This window comes from Electrona antarctica, assembly GCF_951216825.1.
Source record: "Electrona antarctica genome assembly, chromosome: 15".
Classification (NCBI taxonomy): domain Eukaryota; kingdom Metazoa; phylum Chordata; class Actinopteri; order Myctophiformes; family Myctophidae; genus Electrona; species Electrona antarctica.
Window position 1 is genome coordinate 32,397,931 of NC_136796.1, and position 23,177 is coordinate 32,421,107.

Here is a 23,177-nt window from a genome sequence, read left to right on the forward strand (position 1 = left end):
TTCACTATTGTTGAATTATATAGGGCTTACGTGATTCTTTTATAATGAAGTTTTGTACGTTTGGGTCCCGGAGAGACACCAAATTTCTCTTTTGCGTCTCAAGCTAAAACGCTTGGGAACCATTGCTGTCAGTCCTTGTCCATGTCCTTTGTTCTGACAGCTTGTTGAATAGATTCTGTGTAAGCACCTTCATTTTTTTGTCAGTCATGTGTGCCAAATTTGTACACAATAATAAGGTTTTGTATTACTAAAGATTCAATATTGGGGAGTTCATTATTTACCCCCTTTTTTCTTTTTCCCGTTATACCAATTGATTCCTCAATACACACATGTATGTGTTGTCACTGCTGTTGTATCCTACTGGCTCACCTGACAGTGAGGAGCTTCCACTTCCAACACTTCCACTTCCAACACTCCCCACTGACAAGTACCGCCCCAGCCCGTAGGAGTATGTGTAGTGACAATTATCACCCTCCCCTTCTGGTCCTCTGGATTCCCTCTCCCGAATACGCTGACAAAGCCGGATGCACATAAAAAAAATCCCTTTGCTGTGTTTATCAATGCTACTGTGTAGATTAATGTCGATGTGAATTCCAATTTTATTATCATTCTCAACTACACTGTACAACATCACAGCATGTTGGAAGGTTAATGATACACGGGCACGGTGGCACAGTCGGTAGTGCTGTCGCCTCACAGCTAGAAGGTCCTGGGTTAAATTCCCGCTGGGGACACTGTGGGTGCTGGGGGCGTGTTCCCTCTTCCGCGTCATCAGTGCCCATACCTGAGGTGGGGTTGGCGAAAGGGCCTTTCTGTGTGGAGTTTGCATGTTCTCCCCGTGTCCCCTAGGGTAGGTACCCTCACAGAAACATGCAGTAATCCTGTTCTCTAAAACTACCTCCCCCTGGCCAGCCGGGGCGCCTGATGGAGGAGAAAGGAACCACGCGCTACGTCCGGCCGGGGAAATTCCCCCCTGTCAGGTGAAAAGAAGCAGCTTGGACTCCTCATGCATAGAATGAGGCATGAGGTCAGTCCGCTGCCCCCCCAGGTTGGCAGAGGAAGTGTAGCGCTCAGGATTACATTAGATAATTGGCACTGTGTGAAAAAACTGGGTTGCAAAATCGTGGGATAAAAATTAAGAAGAGGAAGGTTAATGATACTTTATCTCATTCGTGAATATCTGCCAAAGTGAATATAGATATACAGTACATCTGGAGTTACAGAGGAATTCCTTCCTCTGGTTCCATGTATCACATGTGAGGATACCCCACTGCCCCAGTCTCACTTCCCCATGAATATGCCTTGTATTTGTTATCCACAGTTATACGAAAACGGACCACTATAAGTTTGTGAGGTACTGTATACTGTACACACTACTGTACACAGAGGACTACATGAACTAGTTCATTAGTTATCTACTGATGCTTGACTGACGTGTTCTACTGGCGTGTTCAGTATAGACAAATCCACAGAGCCTTGCCCTGTAGGCCAGCTGTGGGCAATCAAGGGGTAGCCGTAGGTGAGGTGTACCATTAAGCTTGTACACGTGACCTGAGCTGCACCCAGGGCACCCCTCCATGGATTTGCAATGAATTTTTCTAAATGTTATACGATAACACAGCACTTTACAATGTCTCTTATGCCAATGATGACAATTCATGACAACTCCCAGGCTTCTGTCCGGTTATCCATTAAACTTAGCTGATTCTCAGTAGATTTCCACTGTGTTGACACTGAGACAATCTCTCTTCTATACTTATCCGCTTCCAGACCCCAGGTCACACAATAACAGCAGTTCAGCAGAAGGCATGGAGGATCTGGCAGTCTCCAAGGAGGTAAAGGAGAGACCTAAGTGGGCCAACAAGACCCAGTACCTGTTGTCCTGCATTGGCTTTGCTGTGGGAGTGGGCAATGTGTGGCGTTTTCCTTACTTTTGCCAGATCCATGGAGGAGGTGAGATGCTTTCTATTGTTGACACACAGCTATTATTATACTGTATCATCTAGTAGCATCTTGGTGGCTGGCATTTGATGTGCTTTGAGAACTATTTAAATGCTTTGGAAATTTGGCAAACTGTCTTCTACAGTATACAGTAGTATAAAATAAAATACATTGGCTCTGGAAAAGGGCACATATTTAATTTGTTATCTCAGTGATTGCTGTATATTCTATTCTGTTATTCTGTGAAAAGACAATAAATAGTCAATTGTGTCATTACAGAATAGTGACAACAAATGTATTCATTAAGCCACAGACCCCATTCATGTTTATCTCAGACCCCAGTTCACTGTTCTGTCTCAGGTGCTTTCCTCATCCCCTATCTGCTAGCGTTGGTATTTGAGGGTCTTCCTCTGCTTTACCTGGAGCTGGCAATAGGACAGAAGCTGAGAAAGGGCAGCATCGGCGCCTGGCACACCATCTCACCATTTCTGGGTGGAGTCGGTACGTCAACATGTTTGCACAACTTTGTGTGTACAGTATGTGTCAAAGGATGCTGTGGAATGAACTTTCGTGAATGAAACTGTAGGTAGACAATTAGACAATTACAAGTGTAGATGTAACATTATGTTTGCCAATCAGAGTTAAATTAACACTCAAGATGTTTGCAGTATTTGTTGCTGACTGTATTAAACGGGGCGGCAGTGGCTCAGGAGGTAGAGCGGCTGTCTTGGAATCAGAAGGTTTCTGGTTTGATTTAAAGTGTCCTTGTGCAAGACACTGAACCCATAATTGCATAATTGCTTCGCATGCATGGTTCCCTCCAACGTTAATGTGTAAATGGTACACTATAGCACTTGGGAGAAAGGCACTATAGAAATGCTCCATTTACATGTGTAGCTGAGTGAGAGGTTCTCTCGGAATTAGAAGACCAGATAGACCCATGGCTCACAAGACAGTGTAGTCATCTAAAAATAGTAAAATAGAGTGGAAAAGGCGCTTTAATATCCCTGAGCAAGACAATTAACCACTAACTTTCCCTGGGCTCTATTTTAATGGTATCCATCCACTGCTCCTAATAGTTAGGATAATGTAAAATTGTAAAATGCAGAGGAAGAATACATACTTTATGTGCGAATGCACTTGACACAGGCTACCAACAACAATAGCTAACAACAAACAATAACAACAAGTTTCTTTGTTTAGGTGTTTCCTCCCTGGTGGTCTCCTTTCTGGTGTGTTTGTTCTATAATGCTATCGTGGGGTGGGTCCTCTGGTACTTCTTCAACTCCTTCCAGGACCCCTTGCCTTGGAGCCAGTGTCCCCTCAATGACAATCACACAGGTGGGCAGGAATATACTATATACCTACAGCATATCGATAGTGTATATTCAGCCATTTTTTTTTTTTTCTTTATGGTACTGTATGTCCACTTTTCAACATTCAAATTCCTCCCGATATTATCCTTTCCTGTTTCACATGGAAATATGTAAATACAGAAGTCAGATATTTTCAAAATGCTGTTTCATCTGGACTTTAATATTATGAAAATATTCATGAGTGGAAATGTTTGCTCAACTTATCACTTTTGTCATCTGAAGATTGGTGCATACAGATAGTTACCTACTCAGAATTATGAAAACCAAACCAATTGCATAGTTTAAAATGACAAAAAAGGGGTTTTTGGTACAAGCCTTCATGTAATGTTCCTGAAAGGTTTTTGTTGTATTATGACTGAGAGACAGGAACAATTGAACACAACACGTCTCCAGTCAGAATCGAACCAGGTTTGCATTGACATTATGTGGCCAATGACTGTCCGGTTACCTACTGGCACATGGCGTCTACTGTATGTTATGACTATGAGTAATTCAACAATAATAGGTAACGTGTTAGAATAACTATCTCTTAAACTGTTAATACGTTATTAATTACTTTTTAAATGTTTGTTAATAGTTAATAGACTTAAAACTATGCCTTACAAATAGATAGTGAAGCTATTGCTAAAATACCCGCCCCCCCCTGTCCACATGTCGAAGTGTCCTTGGGCAAGACACTGAACCCCACCTTGCCTCCAGTGGTTGCCACCATTGGTGTGTGAATGTGGGAAGTGAGGACGCTGGCGTTGACTGTTCGCCGCTTCACCTCCCAATGTATGAATGAATGGACCATTCTAAAGCGCTTTGAGTAAGCACGTAGTGCATAGAAAAGCGCTATAAAAATGCAATCCATTATTCATTAAAACACAAAAAGAAGTAAAAGACACACATAGACTCACGCATACACACAAACGACCATTGTTTATCTTATCTGTTCACTGTTACGATCAGCCTACGTAAAGGAATGTGTGGACAGCACGTCAGTGAACTACTTCTGGTACCGAGAGACCCTGAACATCACTCCTAACGTGGAGACCAGCGGCTCACTGCAGTGGTGGATGGTGGCGAGCCTGGGCTCCGCCTGGTGTCTGGTCTACATCTGCTTCATAAAGGGCATCGAGACCATTGGCAAGGTGTGTGTAATGAAATTAAATGAAATGATTACTATATTTACCCAGGGTATCTGGGCTAAGCTCAAGAACTTGTTTCCAGCCAGGCCCTGCTCATAGAACATTTCATTGTAGTGGTTCAATGCCTTGTTCAAGGGCACTTCAGCGGTGGTAATTTTAACGTGTCGGACCGCTGATTTGAACTGGCGACCTTCCGGTATCAAGACCGCTCTGCAATCCGTACGGCCACCGCTGCCACTAACAGATCAATGTCCCGGCTTAAATAATAACTTTATTTAATTTATCCATTTGCAACTCTAAGAGGGTACAAATTTGTTAAGTTATATCACTCAGGTTTTTACAGTGTATTTATTAAATGCCTTTATGCTACCTGCATGGCACTAACTGAATTGTTCTGTTGTTAAAATTAGGTCAACCAAGTGTGCAAAGTGGAGCTGCGTAGCTCTTCTTTGACCTTGACCTTGACCCTTGGCAACATAATACATTCTACAGTACTACAGTTTACTGTGTCTTTGTGGCTCAAATGGTAAACCCTAAGACTACTGTCTGACTTCTAGATGGATTCAACATAATGTTGAATTAGCTATGTACCATTCTCTCCCACCCTTACTCAAAATGAAAGCGGAAATGCTGAAGGAATAATCAACAAATAAACATAAGCAAACTGAAGCAATGTCTGAATTGATTTCACATAAACATACTGGAAACAGAGCCTTGGACTCATTCATAATATTTCTCCAGGCTGTATATGTGACAGTGACATTCCCATACCTGGTACTGACTATCTTCCTGGTGCGTGCCCTCACTCTGCCAGGAGCTACTGATGGACTCGCCTACCTCTTCACACCTGAGGCAAGTCCGTGCAATCAGCGCCGGGAAACCCTAGACTGATTTTGTAGTTCGTTTTCCAGTGCAGGTTAGATTAAGTGACCCTGTGACATCCAAAATAGGGGGGTAAATCTGGCTAATATTTTGATGATGTCACATTGGGAAATGGGAATGCAAATGTAAACCAAATGAGTACTTTTTCCACCACTGCACATAATAGCGTTCGCTTTGATATTTAGATTTTCGGGCGTGTCATAGGACCTATAGCCTGGAACTCACCTATGCTTTTTATGGCATAGGCAGCTCCCGGCAGGATCCGCCGGGAGAAACTATGCGCAGCTGCGCGACATGAGACTAATTACTGAGGGGCCATCCAGATGAGGACGATTTCGGTGTTTCTCGGGCAAGTAATTAGCCGATCTGCCCTTTTTGTCACACGGAGACGGCGTTTTGGGGGACTTTAACGGCTAATTTTGAAACTACCTTCCAGAGTGGGAAAGTTTGGAGACGCGACTTTCACGTCTCCGTGTGTACAGCGAATGCCGCCTAATTTGCTGAAACGGTGATGTCATAGTCCCCTCGCCCCCTCCAAACTAACCAGTGTTAATGGTTTATTTCACCATAACCACTTACATATAAGTATCACAGCTATTTTATATTTGCACATAATGTCTATAAATCTCTTCTCCAAAAATAGCCGATCTGCAGCCCGCACGCACGCAAACAATTGAGCAGGCATGCACGAGAGAGGAGTTGTGTGTGAGGAGCTGATCACAGATAGAGGGAAAGTGTTATATTTGGCCTATTATTTATGCTATATATTATTGACCGCGTCTGTGTCAGTCTCACAGTCACAAAGAGAGAGAGAGAGAGAGAGAGAGAGAGAGAGGTGCTGCGTGTTAAAAAATAGGCAATGATTAGCACTGTGCTGCCAGCAGGTGGAAGGAATCAAGCAATTATCTGACATTCAGAGGTGTTGCGCACCAGCGAATATATATATTTCAATCTCCAAAGTCAAACTCATAAATTCACAATGTACCATGCCGCTCCTCGTTGTGAGCTGTGTATGATGATCTGACCGAGAGAAGGGGCGCGCACGCTCTCTCTCTCTCTCTCTCTCTCTCTCTCTCTCTCACACACTCTCTCTCTCCCTCTCTCTCTCACACTTACTTTGTGCTTGCTGCTGTTTTCAGAAGAATTAATCCAAGGTTTGTCATATATTATGGTTTAGTAGGCATACACTTTAGCTGGTCAGTCAGTGTGTGCAGACTCAGAGAGAGAAGCAGCACTGCTCTGCTCATTAAATTGATATGACCTAGATATGTCATATGCGCATCTGATCAAGATAATTAGTTATTTGGCAACACCTGTGTGAAATACCAACGCTTTCATATAGCCTACTTTTAGAAGCTTTTTCTTTTTTTTGATGGCCATCTACAGGCCAGCCATGTGTACTGCATCTTTATCTTGAAAACGGAGCAGTTTACCGGTCTCGAGTGGACGTCGTACATAATTAACATAACCGCAATGTAGACGCAGTAAAGTTTTATATCGTTCACAAAACTTAGGCGGGGAACAGCCCGCGACGTCCTCGTGAAGGCAGCCCCTTAAGCAACAGAGAGAGAGAGGAGTGTGTGGCTTGGGGCTTTTAGTGTAAAGACTATTTACATTTACCTCTCCTCTGTTCATTGTTTCTCTCTCTCTCTCTCTCTCTCTCTCTCTCTCTCTCCTTTAGTGGGAGACTCTGAAGAACCCCCAAGTGTGGCTCGATGCTTTCACTCAGATCTTCTTCTCTCTCTCAATTGCCTATGGTGGTCTAATAGTGTTCTCCAGCTACAATCCTCCAGAGTAGGTATCCAATGGAGCTGGCAATAGGACAGAAGGGGAAGACCCCAAATTGTGCACTTAACAATGGGAATGGGATTGTACTCACTTCCTGTAGAAATACTGGCTGACACCTTTAGTTGGTGCACGAATTACACCCTATTCTGTTTTTGAATTAATTTTTGTTCTTTTCACATTTCCTCTGCCAGTAATAATTGTGAGAGGGATACAATTGTGGTTGGTCTGGTAAACAGTGGTACATCTCTCTATGCATCCATCTCTGTGTTCGCCATCCTGGGATTTAAAGCCAACAATAACTACAACTCCTGTATGAATGGGTATGTACTACATGTGCGTACGTGCCTTTGTGCAAGCATGCATGGGTGTGTGTGTGCATTTGACCAATTGCATTTAGACATACTTTTACGTTTTTCCTCAATCATCATTGAAAATGTGATAATTTAATTATATTAAGACAAATCTGAAGTCTTTCTCATCTGCAGGAACATATTGGCTCTAACCAATGAGTTTGATATTGAGGAGCAAACCATAAAATTCGACAACTATGTTGAATGGCATAAACATCTGAATGGCACATTTCATACCCGGGTGTCCAGTTTGAACTTGAAGCCCTGCAATCTGCAAACATTCCTTGACCAGGTATCGTTGCCACGGTGTACTTTGAAAGGTTGTAACGAGTTCATTTGAACTCTAACTTTTACTGTGTTGAAATGTTTTTTTTTCCACTCCATGATGTTTTAGAATGAATGTGGTGAGGATGGCACTGTATAAAAAAGGAAAACAGAATCAGACTAAGCCTTGATAAGAACCATACAGTATTAAATCAGTCAACAAGATCCTCGTACCTCGAAGTGCATCAAATACTGGTTCAAAATGTACCATTATGTTCAGTCTTCATGCTGCTCATCTCTTATTGTTCTCCCCTAGAGTGCATCAGGTACTGGCCTTGCATTCATTGTGTTCACTGAGGCTATGACGGCGATGCCAGGCTCTCAGGTCTGGGCTGTGCTGTTCTTCGTCATGCTCTTCAGTTTGGGTCTCTCCACCATGTTTGGCACCCTTGAGGGCGTCCTCAATCCCCTCGTTGAACTACACATGGTACCCAAGTGGATTCCTAAAGAGCTCTTCACAGGTGCCTATCAGAATTTGGCCTCATGATACACACTGTCCCACTGTGTACAATATAAAGATCCAGCATCCATATGTTTGGAATCAATTTCCAGTCCCCATGTCAGACTTTGCCCCGATACGTTCCCTCAGTCCCTACGCCATTCTGTAGCTCCGAGATGAGGTCAGGCGGAGATCCGTTTCAGAAACGGCGCATGGTTTCCACAAGTAACGCTGCTTTCCCTTTTCTGCACATCCTATCCAAAAAGTGAAGATCCGATAATTAGCTAAACTAATTTTCATTGGGGCACCCACTGGCCAAGTGGTCCAGGCGCATGCCACATAGCCTATAGGCTTCAGCCTGACAGCATGGTCGAGTCCCGTTCATGACGACCTTTGCTGCATGTCTCTCCCCTTATCTCTCTCCCTCGTTCATGTCAGTCTTCACTTGATACTATCAATTAAGGCAGAAAAGCCAAAAACAAATCTTTAAAAAAACAAAACAAATTTTCATTTAGAAGCGGCCAAAAAAATCCAAGTTACGGCTTGAAACGAGCTTGTTTAGTCAGCCGCTTCCATGTTTTTCAAGGACGTTGTGCATGTCAAAATCTCCACATTCGACCAGGGGAGGCGCCGGGGAGGCGCTAAAGCTTTTCAACTTCCTTGAAAAACATGGAAGCAGCTGACTAAACAAGCGATTTAAACGCTCGTTTCAACGTCAGACATCCTAACATCCTTAGCCAAATGGCTGTGGAATCACTGTGGAACTGCTGTGGAGGTGGAGGGCATAATTATGGCACAAATAATTTTAATTAATCGTTACCATCATGTTTTTAAAAAAAGTTTGTAAATGACTAAATAACTTTCTAACCAATAATAATGAATTAGCAATGAACAAACAAAAAAATCAATTAAATCCCCATTACCACATGAAGCTAAACCAAATCCCTGTAGATTATGTAGATGTAGATATAGATACAGTATCATGTAACTTGTGTATGTTGCAGTCACAATCCTTCTTCTCTCTGTGTTGCAGCATTAATATGTCTGCTGTGCTTCCTGCTGTCTCTGATCTTCACCACTGGTTCAGGGAACTACTGGCTGGAGATCTTTAATAACTATGTGGGCTCTGTTCCCTTCCTTGTCATTGCTTTCTGTGAAGTCACTGGAGTGGTCTACATCTATGGACTCAGCCGGTAACTCATTTTATATCTCAGTGGTTCCCAGTGGCGTGCACAGACATTTAGAGGGGCAGGTGCTCAAGTGGAAAAAAGGGCACTTTGTGCAGCGCGTGGAACCGGCCGGTTGCCTTAATAGTGTGAGATTTATAAATTGTGGGGCCTAAATAATATATTAGAAGCTTTTTATCAAGAATTGATCAATGTTACCATGGTCCACATACTGTACAGTGTAACTGTCAAGTTTTTCGAAAGGGCACATTGCCAAAAGGGCAGGGGGTGCTCTAGCACCCCCTAGTGTCTATCTGTGCACGCCACTGGTGGTTCCCAAATGCTGTTCCCAGGTGTGCATTGGCATGCTTGTGTGCATTTGTGACAACCGTTATTGCAACAGCTATTCCAAATGTTTTCCCCAAACTAAATTATTTAATTTATATATCAATGCTTTTGTGCATGCTCATTCCAAAATACAGAAGGAAATTCTATACCCTTTCACCATGTCTTTATAAGTGAAAATGTAAATTGTTATTTATTCTTTATTATTTCAAAGACATGTCGTAGGTTTGAAGATGAGCTATTTTCTATATGGAAAAACAGGTGTTCCTTGACATTTTGACATGCCTAGCATTGGTGTGCCGGCACAAAACGTTTGATTGATTGATGTATTGAAGTATTTATGAAGAGTTTGCAGAATGAGTACATTTCACATGAAAGCACAACTCAATACAAAGAGTATTACTGTGGACGACACACTGATAAAGCATTACACTTGTTTACAACAGGATCCACTTGCCCACTAGCCCACTGGTATTATAAACAATAAGGGCTATAGAGCGTCGCAGTCCCGCCCCTTACCATGGACCAGGAAATGATTCTCCGTTCATTTTCCTCATAGACATTTCAGAAAGTATTTATTTAAAGACGTTTACGCCGCGGACAAAGCCAACTCGAGTCGTGACCGTCTTTAAATAAATACTTTAAGAAATGTCTATGGGAATAATGCATTGGGATTCATTTCCTGGTCCATGGTAGGGGGCGGGACTGCGACGCTCTATATACACACAGAATAACTCTTTATCTGTAGCTACTTCCGGGCCGCTTCCCTACTTCCTTCACAGGTGTTACTGATCATACAAATTAAGGCTCTGTTGCATTTAGTGTGCAGTGGTTCTCAAACCTTTTAATTTCAAGGACCCCCATAACTCTCAGACCTGTACAGGGCCATTTGGAACACACTCAATTACACTTTGAGACCCACTGGTGTAGCAAAGTGTTTCCAGTGAAAGTACATGAACCCGCGGATTTGCGCCCTCTACCGATATTGACGCCAGACTTCGGTGCTCTATAGCAGCACCCTGACTCTGTTTGACCAGAATGGAACAGAGCCTTCATCATCGGTAACACCTGTGAAGGAGGTGCATACGCCATTCTTTCCAAAATGGCGTATGCATATAGCCCATTGACTGCTGCTGTGTGTTTGCTTGTGCTTTCTAGCTTCAGTGATGACCTCCAGGTCATGACAGGGAAGAGGCCCAGCATCTTCTGGAGGGTTTGCTGGGCGTTCATCAGTCCTGTGATGCTCCTAGTGGTATTTGTTGCCTATGTTGCTGTTCAATCACAGAAGCGTCCCACCTACTCTGCATGGGACCCTAGCAAGGTAAGTAGTCTATATCGTCACTGTCCAACACTGTCTCTGCTCCTGTGTTCCAACGCATCCAATGCACCACACAGTCATTATTTAGTCACAAGCTCTGGTTAATACTTTTCCTTGGTTAAATATTTATAAACCCACAGACATGATTAACCTCTTTCAACATGGTGTCCCTATTTTGGGCATGTCATTATGACACGGTCATATGACAAAGTATAAAATATGCGTACATATGTAGATTAATGTTTCAGTCTAATATATTTGACCTGTGTGCAATTTAGTCTGTTAATTTCTCTCTCTCTCTCTCTCTGTGCGCGCGCGTGCGTGTGTGTTTGTGTGTGTGTGTGTGTGTGTGTGTGTGTGTGTGTGTGTGTGTGTAATATTATAAGTTTCATTGTGCGGTCACATGATGGTCAAATTGGTCATACAGTATTTTGAGCATCGTGGAAAAAGCAACATAATACAGTACTACGTTAATTATAAGTCTGTGGCTCAAATGATAAACTAAGAAGAAATACTGATTATGGGTCATAATCATAATCATAAATAGTACAGTATCTTGTATGATTGGCAACGTGTCCCTCAAATACAGAAATATATGTCCCTCACGCTGACTTCTCTTTCCCCACAGGAGGATTTCCCCCATACAAATGTTACACTTTACCCAGACTGGGTGTTTGCCATTATTGTCCTCCTCTCTGCCGTTCCTGTGCTTCCCATACCCCTGGTAGCTCTCTATCATCTCATCAAGAGGAGGACGTCGTCAAATGGCCGCCACAACGGCGCCACACCTCATGCCAACGATGGCTACGTTTTGGACACATAGCTTAAGACCAAAAGACTTTCTTTGACTTTCCGTGGCAAGGATACATCCTGTCAGTATCTCTGCGACTGAGGAATCCTTCGCGAGGCGTCCACATTATATTACACTCTCAATCGCCCCTTGGAATTCTGGAAACAAAATATATACAGAGCTGATGGGCAGAAAAAGTAGATAAATGATCATCATCATAATCATCACCATTAAAAAAAACGTATATAACGTTTTTTATTTCAATAAGATTATTGGTGTCCCTATTTTGGGCATGTCATTATTGTCAACATTTTTCAAAAAATATATATTTAGAAGGAGAAAGTCTTATGCACACCTACGAGGGACAGGTGCGTCGGATAAATTAACTGGAAGAGTAGGAAAAAAGCTATCATGGCAGCATCTACAATGGTAGTGTAAGTTGTTACAGTAGATTTATGCTCTACGATGTATTTACATTGAATTAATTATATTATTCCAATTTAATTGTTATGTTTTTCACTAAGAAAGTGGCATGAAGTTATATTTTCTATCTTGTCACAATTGTTCAATTTGGAACTTAAATCTTGTTGACCTTGAGGCTTTTCCAGTCAATTAAATACCTGATGAGAAATAATTGGCACAGTCATTGAAGGAGGATCTGATTCCGAGATACAGTAAAGAGGCATAACCTGGAGACCTTCCAGAAACCGTCTTCAGGTACTGTACTCTCCCCAACATTATTGGGCTTTGGAAGGGATACGGATTCACAGAAACAGAAACCTCTAACACTGGCAAAGATGAGCAACTACAACTTATGTGTAGGCAACATGTTTTACACAAGTAAATATTCTTCCACAATTCTCTTGTTTATGATGATGAGATCAAAGATTTATAACTACATGTGTACTACAGTAATACTATTACCATTGGAGTACACAGTGGAGAGTTCTACAAGCCCCATAATAGGAATTTCCTATAGGAACGATTGAGCTCGTATAGGTACAGTTTGATCCAGTGATGAAAAAAGAAGAATTTCCCACAAGGAATTAAAGGACCAAAATACGAGCAAGAGTGGTCAAAATGAGGTGTAGTAGCTAGTTCGAAAGAACACTTGATGCAATCATTCATCTCGTTAGACACCTATACACCGCAGGTGAGTTCACTCTAGGCCATCAGAGTCCAAAGAGGATAGGGGAGGGGCTGGGCAGCTCAGGAGGAAGTATCCTGGCATGGTCAGACTAATATCACTGCTGCGTAGATTAATCTCTACCCAGCAGTGATATTATCTTCCACACAGGAACTTCGGCGTGTAAGAATTATTCCCAAGGGGACGTTACAAACAGATTCCAAAGTCACAGCAAAAAGGTCTCACTTTGAATAGTGGGCTCTAATTGGTCACCCGCAACTCTGGGGTGAGCGAAATATAATTCAAACTGAGGAGTGCCAGGGCTTTTTTATTTTTATTTTTTTCCTCAGATTCATTCGTCTGGTTTCCAGGCTAAGGAGGAAGACACACTGCAGTGGGCAAAGTCACCTCAGGGCAAGGGCACAGCACAGCTGCAGTCTGTCAGGGGCAGAGGCAGGTAGCACAGAGGAAGATTGTGACACCTCCGTTTTGCTATTCTTATGGTATTGTATGTTTCATATTTGCATGTTCGTTTCGTGTGTATTTTTAAAGCTAAAATACTTAAGTCCATGTACAGAAGTCAAAAGAATAAAGAGCCTTTTCTATTTATTTCCATGCCCCATTCTTGGTTAAAGGTAGAGTAAGTGATAAAAAAGTGTTAAATAGGCTAAATAAAATATATATTGTGATAGTAATCATTGCTGGAGTATAGAGTTTGGTCAGTAACGGGTGCCTTCCAGCACTTTAATAAATAGAAAATGCATTTTCAGGTCGGGATACCAGTTTTATCCAGTCAGGAGAGATAACTCTCACATACAGGATAAACAAGTGAAATCAGAAGTGATGACACAAAGAAATGAGAAGACAAAATTGGAACTGGAACAATATAAAACTGAAGATGATAAATGGGTACTCCTCTCTCCTGATTGGTTGAAAATGTGCAACTCACCTGAAAATGTATTTTCTGTTTATTAAAGAGCTGGAGAGAAGATGGGACCCTTAACACTCTATCGTCTATAGCAATGAATACTATCAGAATATAGTGTTTTAACATTTTAACAAAAAAACGTTTTGTCTTGACCAAAAAACATCACGTACCCTATCTTTTCACCCATTAAACCTGGGAAAGCATCTGTTGTCATTACTTTTCAGAATTCAAATACTTATTGATGCTTTTGTGTAATGCCGTAGTATATGATCAAGTAGCAGGGCATTACTTTACGAGAAGAAACAAAACGTTAATATGGAGATAAGCGGTTTATGCCCAACAGTAACGAGGCTTACAGCAATCGGCCTCAGGTCTTAATGGGTTAAATTGACCTGTGCATTGTTAGAGGAGCGTCCCTCTTTGATTTTACAATCAAAAGATAAGTGCTCTTACTATGCCAAGGATAACAATTCATGGGCGCTTCTGGGCGCATTGCAAAGCTTCTGTCTGGTTATCCATTAAGCTGATCGGTGGTATCGTTTTCTTAGTAGATTTCCACAAATCTCAAATCGCTCTTCTACTTATTCGCTTCCAGACACCACGTCACATAATAACAGCAGTTCAGCAGAAGGCATAAAATGGAGGATCTGGGAGTCTCCGAGGAGGTAAAGGAGAGACCTAAGTGGGCCAACAAGACCGAGTACCTGTTGTCCTGCATTGGCTTTGCTGTGGGAGTGGGCAATGTGTGGCGCTTTCCTTACTTTTGCCAGATCCATGGAGGAGGTGAGATGCTTTTTATTGTTGACACACAGCTATTAGTGACATCTCGTGACATCACGTGACATCATGGAGACCCTTAGATCTCCATATGCCAGCAACTCTACATCTGACCTCAAACCTCAAACCCTTAGATCTCCATAAGGAACTGACCTGTTCTGACGTGTGTAGTGTCAACTGTCAAGTTTGTCAACACACGCAGAGATGACAGATCAGAATCACACACACACATGACACACACACACACACACACACACACACACACACACACACACACTCACGCGCGTAATATAATAATTAGGCCTGCATCGCTTTGCCTAAAACACTAAATTGTGAAAAGGACCACAATTGGAAATAAATTATCGCTTTGGCTAAAACGCTGAATCCCTCTGATAAAGTAGGCTATGTATATAACTACAGGCATTCATAACTACAGACATTAATATAGCCTACCGCATAGGATTGTATAGTTCTACAATTATATAGCCTATATTTAACAAAGAAGCTTGATTGACATTTGTAAATAGGTCAATACAAAATCTGCTACGAGGATAAAACCAGAAAAAGCACTAAGACTTGTTTACATCAGGTATAAAGTAAAAGGAAAACGTGACAACCGTATGGAAAAAGGGGCAGAAGAACTGGGAGGCGGAGGCACGGGGGGTGTGCTGCCCGGAGCAGTGTGGTAACCAGGTCTTCGCTTCTGACATTCCATATGTTGATCCTTCCCCACCCGTCCTTCCTGTTCTGACATTCCATGTTGATTTGACCTCATCAAACCCTGTACACTCAAGACACACTCCATATATGGCCAGTACAGAATTCATTCCATGCATATGTTGATCTGACCACGGGCCCCCAAATGCCAAAGCGCCAGCGCTCGCCCAGCAGTCTGCCGTCTGCCGCCACCCAGGCGGATGTGTGCACGTGCACACGACCTCGCCCTTTAGGGTCATTACAGAATAGTGACAACAAATGTGTATCATTAGAAAACAGACCCCATTCTACATACATGGTAGTAAAATCCTTGCCCCAGTGTACAAATAGAACAAAATCGGTCCAATTGGTCATTTAGCTGGTCAACTCTCTGGAACCCCCTCAAGTGCCCCTGGTGGTCCTCAGACCCCAGAAGCAGTACAGTAGTCCAGATTATGTTGAAATATGTCCAACAACTTGCTGCAACATCTTGATCATCATCACTTCACTGTTCTGTCTCAGGTGCTTTCCTCATCCCCTATCTGCTAGCGCTGGTATTTGCGGGTCTTCCTCTCCTCTACATGGAGCTGGCAATGGGACAGAAGATGAGAAAAGGCAGCATCGGCGTCTGGCACACCATCTCACCATTTCTGGGTGGAGTCGGTATGTCAAAATGTTAGCCTTGCATGAATCGCATTGGCCAGATCCGAATCTGCCGGTGCAAAAATGATTTGCCTCCACGCAGTGTGACATTATTATGGCCAAGCCAGGCTACTGTGTAACGAACTTATGTGTGAATGAGACTGTAGACAAATAGACGTACAGCATTAATTTGTGTATGTAATCATTGTAATGTAACATTATGTCAATCAAGTCAAGATGTTTGCAGTATTTGTTGCTGAATATATTAAACACAATAAAACACGAAACATGATGGCAGTGGCTCAGGAGGTAGAGCGGCTGTCATGGACGTTTTCCGGTTTGCACAAGTGTTCTTGTGCAAGACACTGAACCCGATGAGCAGGTTGGTGCCTTGCTTGCGTGCATGGTTCCCTGCATTAGAAGAAAGGCACTATAGAAATGCACCATTTACATAATGTACAGTAGCTGAGTGAGAGGTCGTCTGTGAATCAAAAGGTTTATGGTTTGATTTAAAGTGTCCTTGTGCAAGACAATTTTTCAGTTCAATTCAAAGGGCTTCATTGGCATGAGAAAACATACGTTTATATTGCCAAAGTTAAAAAGTGGAACAATACGATCAAAACAAAATGTACAGTATGTACAATTGAAAGTCAGAATCTCCAATAAATCAATTTCTATGTACCGAGATCACTCGATGCAGATGGTGCATATACACTGTAGTCTTCAGGGTGGTTGTGTTCCATTTGAAGACACTGAACCTATAATTGCATTGCCTTGCATGCATGGTTCCCTCCAACAGTGATGTGTAAATGGTTGAATGTAGTGCACTATAGTGCTTGGGAGAAAGGCTACTATCTGTAGCTGAGTGAGAGGTCGTCTGACATCTGTGAATCAGAAGCATCTGTGAATCCCTGAGCAAGATAATTAACCACTAACTGTTCCCTGCATGGGCTCCATTTTGAATGGCATCCATCCAGTGCTCCTAATAGTTAGGCACATGCAGAGGAAGAATCTCACATACTGTACTGTATGTGCAAATGTAATTGACACATTGGCTACCCCAACAACAACAACAATAACAAGTTTCTTTGTTTAGGTGTTTCCTCCCTGGTGGTCTCCTTTCTGGTGTGTTTGTTCTATAATGCTATCGTGGGCTGGGTCCTCTGGTACTTCTTCAACTCCTTCCAGGACCCCTTGCCTTGGAGCCAGTGTCCCCTCAATGACAATCACACAGGTGGGCAGCCAGGGCAGGAATATACTACAGTATATATACAGTGTATTCAAACAAAACTCAAAATTTGTGTTATGACATGCCCACTTTTCAACATTCAAATAAAATTCCTCACAATATTATCCATTTCTGTTTCAATTGGCAATTATTGTATCTAACTATGTCAGAATCGAACCAGGATTGCATTGACTATACTGGCAGTCTGGCACACTGTCTATGTTCTGAGTAATTAAACAATAAATTAGGTAACGTGTTAGAATAACTATCCCTTAAATAGTTAATGAGTTATTAATTACTTTTTGTTTGTTTGTTAATTGTTAATAGACTTACTGTAAAACCATGCCTTACAAATAGATAGTGAAGCTATTGCTATTGTATAGCTACACACAAATGACCATTATCTTATCTGTTCACTGTTACGATCAGCCTATGTAAAGGAATGTGTGGACAGCACGTCAGTGAACTACTTCTGGTACCGAGAGACCCTGAACATCACTCCTAACGTGGAGACCAGCGGCTCACTGCAGTGGTGGATGGTGGCGAGCCTGGGCTCCGCCTGGTGTCTGGTCTACATCTGCTTCATAAAGGGCATCGAGACCATTGGCAAGGTGTGTGTAACAGATCAATGTCCAGGCTTAAATAATAACCAGTCGATTACCACTGAATCTGCCAATGTTTAATACATAATTTACCACTTCACCTAAAGGTCTACACAGCGTTAATTCATGAATTAACGCTGTGTAGACAGTAGACACACAGCGTTAATTCATCCATTTGCAACTCTGAGAGCCCTTTGAGGCTGGTTGAACTTGACACGTACAGTACTTGCCGATACTCTGCACCTTTTTTAATCTTCATGCACTGATACTCCTCTTGCACTAATGTCTAGGAACAGATACCAGCTGCTACGCTCATACGCTCATACCTTAAAATCTCATGTACATAAAATGTTTGGATACAGTGTATTTATTAAATGCCATCATGCTGTCTGGCAATACACCTGCATTGTTCTGTTGTTAAAATGAGGTCAACCAAGAAGTGTGCATATGTAGTTGTGTTGTGTAGCTCTTCTCTGACCTTAACTGTGACCCTTGACTGCCATCTTGTGTCATATGACAGATATTTCATTTCATTTCATTTTATTTCGCACATAGTGCGAAATAAAAGATAGATATTGAGTTAGAGATAGAATATGAAGTTTCATTGTGCTGTAACATGAGGATCAGTATTGAGTCATTGTGGAAAAAGCAACATAATACAGTAGCCTACTACATTAGGTTTACTGTCTTTTTGTGGCTCAAATGATAAACCCTATATAAGACATACGGTCTGACCTGAATAGATAGATTCAACATTATGTTCTTAAATTAGTTACCCCTTATTCTCTCCCACCCTGTCTCAAAATTAAAGCAGAAAAGCTGAAGGAGTAATCAACAAATAAACATAAGCAAACTGAAGCAATGTCTGAATTGATTTCACATCACTGGAAACATGCCTTGGACTCATTCATAATATTTCTCCAGGCTGTATATGTGACAGTGACATTCCCATACCTGGTACTGACTATCTTCCTGGTGCGTGCCCTCACTCTGCCAGGAGCTACTGATGGACTCGCCTACCTCTTCACACCTGAGGCAAGTCTCGTGCAATCAGCGCGGGGAAACCCTAGACTGATTTTGTTTTTCCGGTGCAGGTTAGGTTAAGTGGTCAAATTGGTTATGTTTACTGAGATTTTTTGGTTTAGGGTTTATAGGGTGAAGACAATTTACATTTACCTCTCCTTTGCTCATTGCTTTTTTCTCTCTCTCTTTCTCTCCTTTAGTGGGAGACTCTGAAGAACCCCCAAGTGTGGCTCGATGCTTGCACTCAGATCTTCTTCTCTCTCTCAATTGCCTTTGGTGGTCTAATAGTGTTCGCCAGCTACAATCCTCCAGAGTAGGTATCCAATGGGAACTATCTCCAAATTGTGCACTTACAGTAACAATGGGATTGTACTGATTTCCTGTAGAAATACCGGCTGACACCTTTAGTTAGGGCACGAATTACACCCTATTCTGTTTTTGAATCATTTTTTGTTCTTTTCACATTTCCTCTGCCAGTAATAATTGTGAGAGGGATACAATTGTGGTTGGTCTGGTAAACAGTGGTACATCTCTCTATGCATCCATCTCTGTGTTCGCCATCCTGGGATTTAAAGCCAACAATAACTACAACTCCTGTATGAATGGGTATGTACTGTGCGTGTGTGCGTGTGAATGTGCCCTTTGTGCGTGTGTGCATGGGTATGTGTGCATTATTGACAAAATACGTTTAGCCAATCTGTTCTGAACTCTTGGACAACTCTTCAGAAGTTTTTCTCATCTGCAGGAACATCTTGGCTCTAACCAATGAGTTTGATATTGAGGAGCAAAACATAACATTTGACAACTATGATGAATGGCATGAACATCTGGATGGGACATTTCATGACCGGGTGTCCAGTTTGAACTTGAAGCCCTGCAATCTGCGAACATTCCTTGACCAGGTATCGTAGAGAAGGAACGGCCTGCTTCTTGCAAGGAAGCATGAGCTCAGCTCAGGTTGGCAGAGTGAGAGTAGCGCCCAAGATTACAGTTTAGGCAATTGGCACCGGGTGAAAAAATGGGTTACAAAATCGTGGGATGAAAATGTATTGGGGGGGGGGGGGGGGGGGTGTTGAAAATGTACCTTGTGTTCAGTCTCTTCTCATCTCTTATTGTTCTCCCCTAGAGTGCATCAGGTACTGGCCTTGCATTCATTGTTTTCACTGAGGCTATGATGGCGATGCCAGGCTCTCAGGTCTGGGCTGTGCTGTTCTTCCTCATGCTCTTCAGTTTGGGTCTCTCCACCATGTTTGGCACCCTTGAGGGCGTCCTCAATCCCCTCGTTGAACTACACATGGTACCCAAGTGGATTCCTAAAGAGCTCTTCACAGGTGCCTATCAGAATTTGGCCTCTTGAACTGTCCCACTGTGGGAGGTGTACAATATAATGATCCACCATAGCACAGTGCCATGTTTGGAAGTTTAGTTTGCCAAGAATCTGGAAACTATCTCCAGTCCCCACACACTGAATTTAATCATATGTTATAAAAAATGCACAAGACTAATAACCACCAAATCCAAGTGTTTTTTTAACCAATAATTAGAAATGAACTAACAAAAATCAATTCAAATGTCACTTCTCCTCATCAAAATCCCCATTACCACATGAATCTAAACCAAACCTCTGTATAGATCATCTGATGTGTAGTTGTGTACCGTATGTTGCTGTCAGATTCACAATCCTTCTTCTCTCTGTGTTGCAGGATTAATATGTCTGCTGTGCTTCCTGCTGTCTCTGATCTTCACCACTGGTTCAGGGAACTACTGGCTGGAGATCTTTAATAACTATGTGGGATCTGTTCCCTTCCTTCTCATTGCTTTCTGTGAAGTCACTGGAGTGGTCTACATCTATGGACTCAGCCGGTAACTCATTTTATACAGTATCTCCGTGTTCCCTCAGCACACCATTGTGTGCCATGACATGAGACAAGACCAGGTGTGGTGCATGGCATGTGAAGTAAATAACTATAGAGAGATGTGTTCTCCCTATACAAGTACAACACCCCAACAGACTCAAAAGTACTTTGGCTAAAACTGAGAAGAAGTTCTGAAGCAGGCAGACGACGGATGAAGAGGCGCAGGCAGGCAGGCAATGTTGTTTCGGAGTTTGGTTTTATTTCAGAGTAGGCTACATAGTAGCATCATGGCATATAGCCATTCCTTCAGCCTGACGGCCTCAGAGTGGCAACACACACTACAGTAGGCCTACATTGCATTGGGTCTTTATAGAAACAGTACATAAGTTGGGGGTAGGCAGGAAGAGACACGACTATCTTGGGACCACCCCATATAATCTTAATCAAACTAGCCAGGCGGGGACTTGCTTTAAGGCATCTGTTCTCCTATCAATAGATCAACAGTTTATTTATGTGGAATGTCCCTGCAGTCAAGACTCCTGGGCTGCCAAAACTAGGCGTTAGTGGAGCTTGCACTTGATTTTAGACTGTCCCATGAATGTAAAATAGCAGCAAAGGTGGTTCATTTATGAAACACATGCTTGTGTGCATTTGTGACAACCAGACGTTATTATTGCAACAGCTATACAAAAGGTTTTCCCCATAGAAAATTCTACACCCTTAAAAAAATCAACCTGGCATCCCTATTTTCAACATGTCTTTATACGTGAACATTTTTAATGTAAATGTATTTGTTTTTGTATTCTTACAATTGACTGCTGCTGTGTGCTTGCTTGTGTGCTTTCTAGCTTCGGTGATGACCTCCAGGTCATGACAGGGAAGAGGCCCAACATCTTCTGGAGGGTTTGCTGGGCGTTCGTCTGTCCTGTGATGCTCCTAGTGGTATTTGTTGCCTATGTTGTTGTTCAATCACAGAAGCGTCCCACCTACTCTGCATGGGACCCTAGCAAGGTAAGTAGTCTATATCGTCACTGTCACAGGCAGAAACCTTATATACCTGCATGTCCAAAAGCTTCTCTGTTCTTGTGTTCCAATTAGGGCTGTCAATTAGCGATTAATTCATTATTTGATAAATGATAATTTTTCTGATACACAGAAAGAGTACAAAAGGCATATTATATTCCTTAATCAAATATTTATTTGACCATCTGAGATACAGGGCCAGGAAATGGCATCTTTGTATGATGAATAAAATTAAATGAAAAGTGCACTGTCTTGTCTGTGCAAAAGCAGAGACGTTGTGGATACCAAGGTGGGGGGGACTTTTTTTAACCGGACCACATGTGCGTTCCTCGGCCACGCGCGCAGACAGCATTATGTTCACAGAAAACCCAATGATAGAACCGCAGAATTTTCAATTAATTGAAACTATTAACATCCCTGTTCCTATGCATCCAATGCATCACACAAATTGTAACACTTCTTGTTAATACTTTTCCTTGGTTAAAAAAATATAAACCCACAGACAAACTTAACCTGTTTCAACATGGTGTCTCTATTTTGGCCATGTCATTATGACAAAGTATAAAATATAAATATATTTTTTGCCTGATGAAGACCTACAGTAAAATGTCAATGTTGTGCCATTAAAGAAAATACGTTTTGAGTTTAAACCAGTGTGCTGATGTTATAGCTTCTTCTCAAAGTATAAAATATGCCATTGATGTGTGATATATGCAGATGAATGTTTCAGTCTAATTTGTTTGACTCGTGTGCTACCTATTCTATTCATTTCTCACTATCGTGTGTGTGCGCGTGCGCGTGTAGTTTTTGAATCTCTTAAACATTAAAACAAAGGCGATTGAATTGGATCATAAATACAGTATCTTGTATGATTGGCACAGTGTTCCTCAAATACAGAAATACTGTAATGTCCCTCACGTTGACTTCTCTTTCCCCACAGGAGGATTTCCCCCATACAAATGTTACACTTTACCCAGACTGGGTGTTTGCCATTATTGTCCTCCTCTCTGCCGTTCCTGTGCTTCCCATACCCCTGGTAGCTCTCTATCATCTCATCAAGAGGAGGACGTCGTCAAATGGCCGCCACAACAGCGCCACACCTCACGCCAACGATGGCTACGTTTTGGACACATAGTTCAAAACCTAAACTAGTTTAAGTCACCTAAACTTTAGGTGACCAAAATACATTCTGTGGCAAAGATACTGTACATCCTCTCAGTATCTCTTCGACTGGAGAATCCTTTATGAGGCGTCCACAGTACATTCTCTGTCGCCCCTTGGAATGACAACAAAATATATATACTGTATATACAGCTAGGACTCATCTCATCTTTAATCTTGCCAATGATGTTGTGCATTTCACTAGATCATGTGAAGCTGGTAAACATCATTCCAGAACGAATTATGTTGTGGATAGTTTTTTTTCT

At 42.1% G+C, this 23,177-nt stretch overlaps 2 protein-coding genes across 2 annotated transcripts; both read left to right on the top strand.

Annotated features, from left to right (window-relative positions):
* Window positions 1-1,808: 1,808 nt before the first annotated feature.
* On the top strand, window positions 1,809-11,882 carry LOC306938047 (sodium-dependent neutral amino acid transporter B(0)AT3-like; the record flags this gene model as incomplete). The annotated part of the gene is made up of 12 exons (XM_079522070.1): window positions 1,809-1,953; window positions 2,302-2,442; window positions 3,145-3,282; window positions 4,269-4,450; window positions 5,189-5,299; window positions 7,011-7,123; window positions 7,309-7,437; window positions 7,603-7,759; window positions 8,048-8,252; window positions 9,264-9,423; window positions 10,900-11,062; window positions 11,688-11,882. 12 exons carry the CDS (start codon window positions 1,809-1,811, stop codon window positions 11,880-11,882), a joined length of 1,839 nt encoding a protein of 612 aa, XP_079378196.1.
* A 1,554-nt stretch (window positions 11,883-13,436) lies between these two features.
* Window positions 13,437-22,885, top strand: LOC306938048 (sodium-dependent neutral amino acid transporter B(0)AT3-like; the record flags this gene model as incomplete). The annotated part of the gene is made up of 13 exons (XM_079522071.1): window positions 13,437-13,478; window positions 14,499-14,686; window positions 15,899-16,039; window positions 17,115-17,252; window positions 17,676-17,857; window positions 18,773-18,883; window positions 19,072-19,184; window positions 19,349-19,477; window positions 19,617-19,773; window positions 19,998-20,202; window positions 20,575-20,734; window positions 21,576-21,738; window positions 22,691-22,885. The coding sequence occupies exons 2-13, from the start codon at window positions 14,542-14,544 to the stop codon at window positions 22,883-22,885; spliced, it is 1,839 nt and encodes a 612-aa protein (XP_079378197.1). The 5' UTR covers window positions 13,437-13,478; window positions 14,499-14,541.
* Between the last annotated feature and the right edge of the window lie 292 nt (window positions 22,886-23,177).